Raw genomic sequence first — 12,656 nt, forward strand, 5'->3', positions numbered from 1 at the left:
TCAGCATCCTTTCTCCCGATCGTCTTCAAAGTGAATACTTGTACATTGTTTTTGCCCGGGACGATCAAAAATGCTGGATCTTTTAATTACCTCAAGTAGTAACTGGATTTTAATACTTTCGAGCGCAATCACGTGTACATAATATCGGAGAAATATGGCTCAATCTGACAGCTATTAATCGGTCTACTGAGCTGTCAATCAAGCATGTAAATCCCGCCTTCTGTATTTTATTAACCAATGTGCAACGCAAGAAACACGCTACTTCCGGTCCCCAGCTCTTCACATGGAACCTAGCCGCTTTGTCAGAGAACTACACTGAAAGTAGCATTTAATGCTACTGGAGATGGTTCACATTAGCAGAATTTGTTTTCGCAAAGTGAGTGTAGTCACTTCGTTTTTAATCTTGTTAAATGTATTCAATAGCTGCGTTAAAGTTGCTTAGTAAGCTAACTGTTAGCTAGCCGCGATTGTCATCAAGTCAGTGCTATCACAACATCACTGACGACCTTGTGATATTTAGTCACAAAAAATAAAATTCAACCCCGTTTACTGTTCGCTGATGAAAAAGAATAGAACAGCAATATTAAAGGTCTTTTATATTTAGAGTACGGGCATTGTGTCTGTATAAATATTGTCTTAAATACTTTTCCAAAATCAACCCTGTAATTTTCCTTTTTCTCTGTTTAGTATGGGAACTTCTTGGACAACCTCCGTTTGTATGTCCGTGGAGGCAGTGGGGGCATGGGGCTCCCACGCCTTGGGGGACAGGGAGGAAACGGGGGAGATGTCTGGGTGGTGGCTGGAAAGAGCTTGACCTTAAAGAGAGTCTCGGACAAGCATCCTCGGAAGCGTTTCGCTGCTGGAACAGGAAGTAACAGCAGGTTTGTTTCCACATATGCCTCCTTAAAAGGTTGTTTTCACTGGCCATTGACACCAGGTTTCTGTGTCAATCGTGTTTTTAATACTTTTAAATGGTTTTCATGAACAGTGTCCGTGCACTGAAAGGCGAGAAGGGCCAGGATGTTGAGATCAGGGCACCTGTTGGCATCACCATCACCACCGATGATGGGAAAAAGCTTGGTACGCCAGAGTTTTGTAATATCGGCTCATTTTAATTGATACACGGGGATTATTTAGAAATGGAAGAAAGAGTAAGTTTCCCTGGGACTAGTCCAGTATTTGTAACTAACTTTTCATTGCTCTCCCTCCAAGGTGACCTGAATATTGATGGGGATCGTGTGTTGGTGGCAAAAGGAGGGTCTGGCGGCTCCTTTTACTCTAGATTTGAGCCCAGTAAAGGCCAAGTCAGACACATAAGGCTGGACCTCAAACTTATTGCTGATGTGGGCCTAGTTGGGTGAGAACCTGTGGTTACTGTCATGATGGTTTTAAATATTTCTGTAAATGCTTTGTGGTTGTAATGTGGTTTCATTATCAGGTTCCCAAATGCTGGAAAGTCATCGCTGCTGACGGCCATGTCCAGCGCCACACCACAGATTGCCAGCTATGCCTGTCAGTTCACATACAACACAAAATTGTGCGCACGTGCAGACTGAAAAGCCATTTTTGCGAAATCTTGATTTGCAAATGTTTTGCCACACAGTCACAACTCTAAAGCCAGAACTCGGGAAACTGATGTACAGAGATCATAAGCAGGTGAGTGTGCACATGTGACATTATTGCATACGTTGTAAATCATTTCCTATTTATCGCTGGTTGTCCTTTGATTTATTTACCTTTTTAGATTTCTGTCGCTGATCTCCCGGGCCTGATCGAGGGGGCCCATTTAAATAAAGGCATGGGTCACAAGTTTCTTAAACACGTGGAGAGAACAAAACAGCTACTGTTTGTGGTGAGTGACAGTTGTGACAATACTTAAACTGAGTGATGTATGTGCATTACACAATAATCATATAAAAGTTGCCTTTGATGATTTATTAAATCTGGCTGCAGGTTGACGTCTGCGGTTTCCAGCTGGCCACCAAAACGCCATTTAGATCGGCCTTTGAGGCGATTCAGCTTCTCACAAAGGTGCGATTGATGCCAACGTTTTGTTAGCTCGATGAGTGTTCGTCTCGAGGTTTACACCGTGCTTCTCTTCCTTCTTGGCGTGGTGTCAAGGAGCTGGAGTTGTACAAAGAAGAGCTCTTATCTAAACCTGCTCTACTGGTGGTGAATAAAATGGACCTGCCCGATGCTGAAGACAAACTGGCAGAGCTGAAAGAGCAACTAGAAAAGCCTCATGGTAAATTTGCATCTCTGTTTATTTAAACTGTCGCTAGTTTTGTATTTTGTATTGTGGGATTCTTATGGCAAACAAAATGTATTCTTTCATTTTTCTGCCCTAATGCATAAAGCAAAAACAAATCCTGACATTGTTAACGTATGAGGTCACTGTTCCCATAGCAACTGAAAGTTAGTGCAAACACCTTTTGGTCATTATGGTAAAATGAAGAAGCGTTTCTTAGTTCTCCGCCCTGAGGAGCAGTCAGCAGCCTCTGTGTCCCCGAGGCCAGAGCCCATCACTTATTGTGATTAGAGGCGCGTGAAACAGCAGAGGAGGTGATCTTTCCATCACCAGGTGAAGCTTCACCTGATGATCTTTCCATCACCAGGTGAAGCGTCACCTGGTGATCTTCCATCACCAGGTGAATCAGAGAACTCTGAACAGTGGTGGAGCTTCTGTCACTGGTTACACATGTTCAACACCTTCCTTCCTGTCCTGCAGAGTTCTCCAGTCTGTTGCCCGAGGACATGATACCGAAGGACCAGCTCACTTTCAGACACGTCATCCCCGTCTCTGCCGCCACCGGGTTCGGCATCGACCATTTGAAAACCCGTATCCGAGAGTCGCTCGACGAGGACGCAGAAACGGCGAACAGGGCCATCCACGCGGAAAAGCTGCGGGCGCTGGAGCACTACTCGCGTTGGTGACGGACACGGACCTCAGTTGCAAGACTTAAACTGTGGACACGTAAAAGAAAACCTAAACGGGAGACAGGTCATCGTAAGTATAAACCAGCTGGTTATCGGACGCAGCCTGATGCCCCGCCTACAAATAAACGCAAGAGAATTTATTTGGACACATTTTCTGCAGTAACAGCACAGACCTGTGTTGAAGAAAGATTTATTTTATATTAAATATATTACAATACTGAATGATTAATAGGGAAAAATAGGGGGGTTGATATTTGCATCAATCTGTACAGCATACAGGGGAGATAAAAAATAAAACAGCGACCATATTGGTACATGTAGGATGTTCAAGGTTCCCGCAGCAGAGCGCTGATGCGAGTGGTTCCATTGGACCGTGCGGCCGAGGACCGATGATGGTGTTCTCCCATCAAGCACGTACATTCACGTCTCCGGCTCCGATGGCGTACGGCAGATATGTTTGAGCTCCCCGGAGGGGCCGTGGCCGCGTTGTCCCAACCACAGACCAGAGTCCTCGGGCTGCAATGGTGCGACGCCGGGAACATGGGAACGGCGCACTCTCCACAGCCTTGGGGATCCGCAGGTCACCTGACACTGACCAACATTTTAAAGGAGACCAGAGAACGAAGCTCTGGTAGAAGGCAAATCACAAGCTCAGGCGGCTCTCATTTACATCATCGTGTGTCCAAAAGCTCTTATGATACAGGTTATTACATGCCAGAGGAGCCAGCGCTTCCGTTAGCCCTGGGACAAAACCAAACGCATCCTCATTCGAAAAGCTTTACACTCATAAAGCACTTAATTCCTGTTTGAGTCATGGCTGTACACGACACAATGTCCTCCTTTCCTAATACATGAATTACAAATGAGTGTCCACACCGCAGAGAAAGAAGGAACCATGACAAACGGAACCTCTGCGGCCAGAGTTTCAGCTCAAAAGTTGTGAAAATGTTGTGGCTACACAATGAACTTAATTGTGATTTGTCCTGGTCTAACACCTTATGTCTCGGGCCTAAATCCCGTGACTTCCTGTGATGATGTACCTGAACGATGCCTCTGTGGTACCATATGATCAAAACTGAGGGTAAATAATAGAGCAACATGCTTCCCCCCCCAAATCTGGTCTGAGATCATGTATTATGATATGTCATATTGTGGCTGCCATGCTGTCGGTCTTCACTAGCTCAAACAGCAAGCACTGTACAGCACAGCTCATCATTTACAAAGCTTAATATGTCATTACAGCTAACTCCAAAATGCACATTTCAAAATCACAGTTTCAAGATTCTCCTCTTTTATCAGCGGACTCTTACGTCACCTCTATTCCCCGCACGTCCTAGTCGGGGAGGGGGGGGCACTAAATACATCTTTCAAGACTCCACCGGTGAAAAGCGGCACATCTAACTACGCCTAAAATGTCCTAAATATCCACAAACGGCCACTTCAGCGACGCTCTACACTCTCGCCAACTTCCTCGGGCGTCGCAGGTCATTCGGAACTATCGCCGTGCTTAAACATAATTTACATTCTGTCTCGGACGGAAAAAAACAGCGCTATATAGGTCACATTCGTACAGGAAGGAGAGAGAGAGAGGGAGCGATGAAGACGGAAAATAGAAATGCTGGAGGAGTGTGGACTCATCTCTACGCTCTATCTACAGAATTCTAAGTACTGCACCATACAACAGGAAGTTGGGGGGAAGTTGCTGTGTGTGTTTTCCTGTACATATTTACACACAAACTCAAACAAGGGGGGGCGGGGGGGTTAAGGTAGGGGTTGTGTCACTGGGTCTGGGCTATAACCGATGATGCTATATGGGTTATCTATATGGGAAGAAAGCATCTGCACCTACGCACACTTTATAAAAACCACTTGGTGTATTTCCGCTTTCAGCAGGTGGTTTCCAGTGAGACGGCCTCGCTCTCGGGCGCACGGTGTCAGAGTCCGTGCAGCGACGCTCGTGCACCAAGTTCAAGATCAGTGCAGCGGCACAGCTGACCCCCCCGGTGCCCTTTTAAAGAGAGGAGCTCCAGAGGTTCAGGGGGGGTTAAAACAAAGGGTGGGCTGGGAGTGATGGGAGAGGGGGGTGGAGGCCTCTCATAGGTGAGTCCTGAGCAGGAACAGCTCAGCCTGAGCTCCAGCTGGTGGATGTGAGCCGATGTCTCTGCATCGTCCCGTGGAGACGCACCTGACGACGCTGCCTGCCATGACAGCATCGGAGAAGCCTGCACACGCACGCATGTAGCCGTTTTCCACGCCAGTGGGCAGGGGGGGAGTGCGCTCTCCCTCCTCCTTAATTACTAATGAGTCAATTTTGCTTCGTCTTTGAACAGAGAACAGGAGTGTAGCTCCTTTCGGTCGTTTGAAGAGGGGCTATATTGAAGTTTCCCACAGCTGAGGATGAAAAAAAGGAAGAAGTTTAGAAAATTCAAATTAAAAATTGACTGTAAATCACATAACAATATATTTTTTAATGAATTTGTGGTATAAATAGATCTTAATTTATCTGGAAAATGTACGATCGGAATTGTTTTTAATTTAGTTAGAGGATGCCGAAGGAAAAAAGTACTGAAATGAGTGTGGAAAACGTTTCCTCCCTGCCCAGAACACATTAATATAAATTAAATTCTAAACTTCTTATTGCGAAATCAAAGATCCACTAGACACACACTTTACGGCAATCGCTTCGCTCCGGTTCTACAGCCGGAAGTGCTGTATTTCCTGATCGATACTTGCCCTGGCGCTCTGCCTGTTGGCTTTCCTCAGCTCATCGGGGAGAGGGGGCATGGGGTAGGGGTATCTCCTGCTGGACGCGATAGATCCTGTCGAGGAAGTCGGAGACTTGGCAGGTGACAGCGTCCTGAGAAGAACAGGCATAATTGCAGAGGTTCGTTTATTGGAAGGCAGCAAGTATTGCTGACATATTCCCGCTGGGAGTCGACCAGAGAGAGGCTGATCCTAAAAACTGCAACTGGAGGCGCAGAAATGAGGAGGCAGATCGTAATCTGGTAAAATGGGCGAGCAAATGTGGCCCAGCTCAGCTTTTAGATGCAGCCTCAGTCCACGCTGTCCAAATGTGCCCGCGAGGGTGGGGAGGGGGTGGGGGGTGACGAGGCGATGGGACGGGCGTGAAGCACAGCTGGATGTCCAGCTGGAGGGCCGGTCGGAGCGGCGGAGGCAGGTGGAGCGTTGGTACCAGAGGAATTAAGAAATGCTGAACTCCCGTGACATTAAAAGTTCCTCAGCAGTGCTTCAGACTCTGAGAGCATTTGAGTTAAGAAAGGAGGGATTATTTCTGGTACCAAAAAGCCATCCACGTATTCCTCATAGTCCCTCTATCAGGCTGTTAGCAGCAGTGTGGACGAGGACGAGACTGTGAAGGTCTATAGATCACACCACTCAGAGCCGGCATGGCGACCTTTAACCTACCAAGAGCAGCGCTCTGATATCGGCCTCGGGGCTTGAGTTTTGTTGGGTCGCCTATAGACCTTGGACGCGATCACAGACCGTATCGGCTGACGTCAGCGCGGCTACGGGTCGACGCGCACGTTCACAGACACAACAACACAGAACATGCAGAGATGAGAGGAGACTGAAGAGGAGGAGAAAAGGAAAAAGGAGTCTGTCCTGCATGTGTATTACTAATGGAGAGAAGGTTGTAAAAGATATTAGGAGCAAATCAAACTAAAATGAAATAAGTGCCCAGAAAATGAGACTCATATAATGATAATCCCTCATGGGAAGTGGTATCACTCAAATAAACCCAAAACAAGACCAAATTGGTGCCATTGATCATTCTCTGACACAAATGGAACCAAAAGTACGAGGAGGGGGGGTTCGGATAAGTGTAGGGGTCAAAGGACATGGTCTGAGGTAATACCTAATGTAAGGTCCTTGCGTGTTTCTATTCACATCTTCTACCCACTTAGTTACATCACAAAACTCTGCTTTGTGGCGCGGGGTTAAATACCTGTGAGAGGGGGAGGAGGGGGAGGAGCGATGGACACAACACCGGGGAGGGTAGGAGGGGAGAGAACAGGGAGGAAGGAGAGGAAAGGTGAAAACCTACAGACAGGTGCAAGTGTAGGAGGGAGGGGAGATATTTTAGGAGGAGCTGAGACAACCAGGAGAAAGACCACGATGCATTGGAGAGAATGGCGAGAAGATGGCGGACAGACCTGAGAGAGCATTCACACGACAACAACCATCTCACAACCACGCACGCACACCCACACGCAGAGCCGGGTTATCGGTTCCAAGCAGCATCGTTCCGAACGCGTTCCCGTGTCATGCTTGCAGTGGGAGCAGGTGCACTACGGGTTATTTCATATGCAGAAACCTGCAAAGCAACCAGTCCAACCAGTCCACAGGCAGCGCTGCACGCTGGTCACATTCAACACCAGGTCACGTGTGGTCACAGTTACAGGCCAGGCATGAGCTGAGGGGTTCAGACTGCAGGAGACTTTCTCACAGGACAAGACAGTGATATATAGTGATATTACAGTGATACTGTAATATTCGGAGTTCTTAAAAATCATCCACAATTCCTATTTACCATCGTATATTTTAAAAAGAAACTGCTTTTACAGACAGAGGGAGTCGAATAGTGTCAGTAAAAACTGACTGCAACCTCTGGGTGATGATAGGTTTTCATATATTTACATTTACACACATTATTTGCCTCTTCTGTGTTATTGGAATGATACATTTTCCAATTTCTCCATCAGCCTAATGTGCCGATCTTGGACTGAGGGCAGAAACTGGACTTGAGCTGAAATTACTCTGACTATAAGAGAAATATGGTTTTCTTGACTGAATATATTCCTAATGTGTATTTCTGAGCGTAAAGTTGAGGTCGAGTGCACCTTTGATACCAGAACAAACTTACTCTGTGGAGTTTGAACGAGCGCGGAACTTCTTTCCTCTCAGTTTCTTCCGATTACCGCTCAGGTTCCCTACGGAGAAACGGACCGTAAACGTGCGATTCACAGGCAAACGCGTGCACATACGCTCGTGTCCGGAGGTGGACGTGTTTGGTACCTTGCCAGGAGTTGCTCCTCGGTCGGCCATTTTCACAGATATCGGAGATGTGTTTGGCATCTGGGATTCTCTCGCTCCACGAATGCGACAGGCCGTTTGATCTACACGTATACACACATGCACACACGCACGCACGCATCAGTACTTATGTAAAGCTCATCTGGGAATATGGATCTGATCCAGGGGGAAGTGAGTGTAAATGAAGGACGATGCCAGAGCTGTGAAACATACATCATTTCTCCACCAACACGCTCGACAACGCCGCGGTGATCTGGATAAAACCTCAAACACGTGCACAGTTTGCAAGCACACGAATGAGTGATGACGAGATGGCACACCTGAAGCCAAACAGTGAGATGTTCTGAGAAAGGGATGGGATGGAGGGGGTGAAGGACAGGGCGCATATCTGCAGGTGCGACAGACAGGCTGACCTCTTCTTGGAGCTGCAGCCCGAGTTTGTGCTGACGCCCGGAGGCATGTCGCTGTAAAAGGAGTCTGCGTCCCCGGGTTTGGTGACATAATCACCGGGGGGCATTTGCCTGGAAACAACACAGTGTTTTTTTATTACACTTTAAGGGGAAATCATTTGTTAATCCTTAATTACGGAGACTGTAACACTGTATCAGCCCCATTTTGAGGAACAATCTTATCAACATTCTGGCGATACTGGAGTAAATGATGCGTGTAATAACATCAGACACATTTGATTATTCACCCTTAATGTTGCACCTTAAACGCCATCAATCTGATTTAAAGTCAAATCAACGAAAAAGAGTGGAAGCGAGCAAACCTGCAGAATCTTCGGTGAACTTCGGACTCAACATAACGCCTCTGTTTATAGCTCCTGTGAAGAGAACTGAGTCAGTCCATCAATAATAGTAATCCAAATGTTCTTGACTTGCCATTCCTTCCCAAAACCATTAAATATTCTGACAACAATAATGTTTTCATGGGGCGGGTGCAGACACTCACTTGTAACACCAGGCTGTGGCAGCCAGTATGAGGACGAGGAAGAGGATGGAGCCCACAATCGCCCCGATGATGATGTTGGTGACGGTGATACCTGAGACAGAGGAAGAGAGCGGAGCCGAGAGCGTGTTAATCAGCCCGTCGCTCGTCCTGTCAGTCACACAAACACGAGGGAATTCACAAACCACAAACAGGCTGGATCAGGACACATCAATCAGCAGGAGAAGAGTTCAAGGAGAAGAAGGGAGGAAGAAAGTGGGTAGAGTCACGCTGTTGCCACGGCAGCGAGACTCTGAAGAGGAGCGGCGGGCTCTTATTCAGGGAAACAGCAACAATATTCAGAAGAAACTGACTGAGATGAGTTGAAGTTTTGGGTGAGAGAGGAAGAGGAGCCGGGAAACAAACAAACACAATGAAAAGGAACTCAAATCTGACCTCATGTCACTCCGTCAAAGACATCAGCCTGTCAACAAAGAATGAGTGTGAAAATAATGTAAAAAATAAAAATAAAACAACATGCAGCAGGTCTGAGAGCCAACACACATCTGAAAACTAAAATCAGAAGCAGTGTGCCCGATGAACTACACGCAAAAACAAATCGTGTCGGTAATGACGAGAATTGAACTGGACGAGAAGCAGAGAAGGATGGATGAATGAAGGAGGACGAGCGGAGGGGTGAAGCGTTCGTGTCTCCACCTGAAACCGAGGCAGTGGGTCCCACCACCAGGTGGCTGCGGGGGGACGTGGAGTTACAGCCCTCTCCTGTCCAGCCCAGGTGACACACACACTTCAGCTCGTTGCTGCACACCTACAGTGCGAAGACAAACACTCAATATCTTTGTTCCTAAACTGTCCCAATCATCCCCCAGCGCAGACGTGTGTGGACTGACCCCATGTCCGGAGCAGATGGTCTTGTCCGTGGTCCCGGGGCAGGTGCTGAAGTTGAACTGGTGGATGGGGAGGCATTTGTGGTTGAAACAGACGTGGTCCGTCCCGCAGGCTGTCCCGTCCTCGACATAGCCCAGATCGGTGTCTCCATCGATCAGCACGTGAGCGCCACTGAGCAGAAACAGCAGTCAGAGACGGCGGCGGCGCTTCGGTGGAGCCGAGGGCCGTCGAGGGCGTACCTGCAGTCCAGAGACGCGCTGTGACGAGCCACCGAGAAAGAGGTCAGTCCTCCCTGGAGCTCTCCGAGTCGGGGAGCGGGCGAGATGTTGGAGCACAGCAGGTACCCGCAGTGAACGTCCCTGATGAACGGAGACGCAGGCAGTGGTCACAGAGAGCAAAATCAGGGGCAGGGGGACAGAGCAGCAGAGGTCGGGAAGGACGCGCTCACTGTTTGTTACACTGAACCCAGGTGTCCTTGTCCTTCCCACAGTTGCCTTTCTCCGTCCCTTCGATGTTCAACTTCTCGTAGCAGAACTTGTCGGCCGCCGTCGCCTCTGATAAAACACAAGGAACATTTACGGCTGTGCACGCTAACCTGGACGCCTGGAAGCTGCACGTCCACTTACTCTCTCCCCAAATGTATTTACACTGCCTGTCTTTGGTTTTGCACCTCCCATTAAAGCAGCGACCCTGTGGACAGATGCGCAGACGTATGAGCTTTTTTTTTTTTTTACTGAATCAAAATAAGCATTTTCCTTGCCTGATCCTTTTCACAGGTGTATCCATCCATCTTGTGCACATTTGGTGGACACTGCAGAGCCAAAGAACACAGACGAAACGGCCATCACTTCCAAAACCACGACTGTTATATCTGTATATTGCGTAAATCTGTGCAGGGAGGCCGTCAACTCACCTGACTGGAGTCGCCTGTGCAGTTTTCCGGAATGTCGCAGTCGTTCACCGCGTCTCTGCACACAACCCCCATGAACTCCATCTGCAGGGGTGCACAACTGAGATCAGCTTCCACCCAACACTGCGCAACCGCGATGTGCAGTGCTGCGTACCTGGCAATCGCTGCAGCAGAGCCCGTTGCTGCACTTGGAGCCTTGAGTCAGCGTGCACTTGTTACAGCAGGCCCCTCCTTCTCTGGCGCACTCCTAAAAAAGACACACAATCATCCACTTTGAAAGTTGCCTCGAGGGCCACAGATATGTCTGCTCACAGTGAAACTCACCACCGGGCTGCCACAGTCACACTCCTCTCCTGGCTCCACTAAACCGTTTCCACACACGGGCGGATCCAGAAACTGAGAGAGAAAAGGGAGGAGATTTATCACTCACACATCTATGTATACGTATACGAGCACCGGACATATGAGATGTGCCTTAATGGGTTTGTTGAACAGGCAGGCTCCTCCACCGCTGTTTAGGAAGTTATAGTACTCCTCCACGTTGCAGTCAGAGAACCTCTTGGGCAGGTAGTAACTGGAATATCCGGGAAAAAACAAAAACCAAAGCATCACTAGTTCAGTCATATACCATGGCTGTGCTATAGGTGTGCCACTTTGGAGCTGTTTTCTTTTTGGGACAAAAATGATTCCTCAAGTTTAATACAAAGTTTTCCATACTCACAGATCACAGATGATCCTGATTATAACGCAGAGGCAGACAGAGTGCTAAAGCCGTGGCAACGATTGTAAGAATGGAGGTATATGTGGGATGTGATGAAGAGGCCTGGAAAACAACTCGGATGACCGATTTTGGACCAGGATTGCATTGGTCGTGTGACACTGTGACATCGAGACGTACGGATTCGATGCAACAAGTTAACAGCAGGAAACGCTAAAACGCGTCAATGCCCCGCGTTCAATACTTTCCCCCGCTGATCCGCCAGGCTCGGGTGCTCAGCTTATCAGGAGTGGCACATGACGCAATGCAATAACAGGCAGGCTCGGCGAGGAGCTGCCATTATCTGGCGCTAAATGACACTAATCAGGGCCACCTACAGAGATAGCAGACGTGTGCGGAGTCTGGGGTGATGAATGAAGCACAATACAATATTCAACCTTCTGAATTTAAACCAGCATATTGGATTTGCATCTTCTGGGGCTTAATTTGCATAAACCTCTATCACGTGCATTTTCCAACAGATTAAAAGACAAATGCCTCATTTGCCTGCAGAGCGTATGAATAAATCATGCGGAACACGTCAAGTTCCCAGAGAAAGTGTTACTAATAAGGTGTTGCCGTTCCCCTGCCCCCTTTTATTCATTCATCGATTCTCATTTCATCCCTGCTCCGTCCGCACGAGGCTGGACTCGGCCGGTAATGTCTGCGTTTCAGGCAAATTTAAATGATCGGATCTGACATCATTGTATCAATATTTGCCCAGATCTCGTCGAGCTTCTACGAGGAAAAGCAACAAGAGGAAACAGCAGAAAAATACAGCTTTTAGTTTTCCTGGAAGGACTTTTCCAAGTCCGAAAATAGCTGCAACACAGGCTAATATCAGATAGCACCAACACACAGAAACCAACCCCTGTAAATAAAATAACAATAAGAGTACCCCTGTGTCAAGAGTCTTTAGATTAATGAGGTGTTGTTCAGCCATGCAGGTGCTGAGAGATGAAAACAAACGTCTGTCAATGAACATGATTGACTACATTGAATACAGCTGTCTGGAATACCATTGATTATTGATTTTCACAGAATAACAGCTCACAGCTGACAGGTTCACAAGTCGGCCGTCATGTGACCACCTGAATTTAAAGTAGGTCAGTTAACCAAATTAAGCAGATGGGGTCACAGTGGCGTTTCCTGTGGTTA

General features: G+C 47.7%; 2 protein-coding genes across 4 annotated transcripts in view; one reads left to right on the forward strand and one right to left on the reverse strand.

The window, feature by feature from the left end:
* Positions 1-228: 228 nt before the first annotated feature.
* Positions 229-3,077, forward strand: gtpbp10 (GTP-binding protein 10 (putative)). Its single transcript, XM_057044290.1, has 10 exons — positions 229-376; positions 688-881; positions 989-1,080; positions 1,213-1,357; positions 1,439-1,512; positions 1,604-1,656; positions 1,745-1,852; positions 1,954-2,031; positions 2,122-2,245; positions 2,729-3,077. Exons 1-10 carry the CDS (start codon positions 332-334, stop codon positions 2,932-2,934), a joined length of 1,119 nt encoding a protein of 372 aa, XP_056900270.1. The 5' UTR covers positions 229-331; the 3' UTR covers positions 2,935-3,077.
* Positions 3,078-3,111: 34 nt separating this feature from the next.
* The window catches only part of adam22 (ADAM metallopeptidase domain 22), a 32,213-nt gene continuing 22,668 nt past the window's right edge, over positions 3,112-12,656 (reverse strand). For 2 of the 3 annotated variants that reach the window (XM_057044285.1, XM_057044286.1), the window contains exons 15-31: positions 11,216-11,315; positions 11,066-11,137; positions 10,896-10,988; positions 10,745-10,825; positions 10,592-10,642; positions 10,458-10,521; positions 10,280-10,385; positions 10,071-10,190; positions 9,834-10,002; positions 9,640-9,751; positions 8,947-9,037; positions 8,765-8,818; positions 8,313-8,513; positions 7,975-8,075; positions 7,823-7,889; positions 5,671-5,794; positions 3,112-5,328 (exon numbers count right to left, since the gene is read on the reverse strand). In XM_057044285.1, the coding sequence (XP_056900265.1) occupies positions 5,308-5,328; positions 5,671-5,794; positions 7,823-7,889; positions 7,975-8,075; positions 8,313-8,513; positions 8,765-8,818; positions 8,947-9,037; positions 9,640-9,751; positions 9,834-10,002; positions 10,071-10,190; positions 10,280-10,385; positions 10,458-10,521; positions 10,592-10,642; positions 10,745-10,825; positions 10,896-10,988; positions 11,066-11,137; positions 11,216-11,315 (1,627 nt within the window). In that variant the 3' untranslated portion in view covers positions 3,112-5,307. The remainder of the gene's footprint in view (positions 5,329-5,670; positions 5,795-7,822; positions 7,890-7,974; positions 8,076-8,312; positions 8,514-8,764; positions 8,819-8,946; positions 9,038-9,639; positions 9,752-9,833; positions 10,003-10,070; positions 10,191-10,279; positions 10,386-10,457; positions 10,522-10,591; positions 10,643-10,744; positions 10,826-10,895; positions 10,989-11,065; positions 11,138-11,215; positions 11,316-12,656) is intronic. The other variant, XM_057044287.1, reaches the window with a different exon arrangement.

The sequence above is a fragment of the Takifugu flavidus genome, chromosome 10 (assembly GCF_003711565.1).
Source record: "Takifugu flavidus isolate HTHZ2018 chromosome 10, ASM371156v2, whole genome shotgun sequence".
NCBI lineage: Eukaryota > Metazoa > Chordata > Actinopteri > Tetraodontiformes > Tetraodontidae > Takifugu > Takifugu flavidus.

Coding starts and splice junctions, on each gene's coding strand:
- gtpbp10 (XM_057044290.1), top strand. CDS start 332: ATGCTACTGGAGATGGTTCACATTAGCAGAATTTGTTTTCGCAAA. Junction 1,513..1,603: donor ACAGATTGCCAGCTATGCCT/GTCAGTTCACAT, acceptor TTTGCCACACAG/TCACAACTCTAAAGCCAGAA. Junction 1,657..1,744: donor TGTACAGAGATCATAAGCAG/GTGAGTGTGCAC, acceptor TTACCTTTTTAG/ATTTCTGTCGCTGATCTCCC.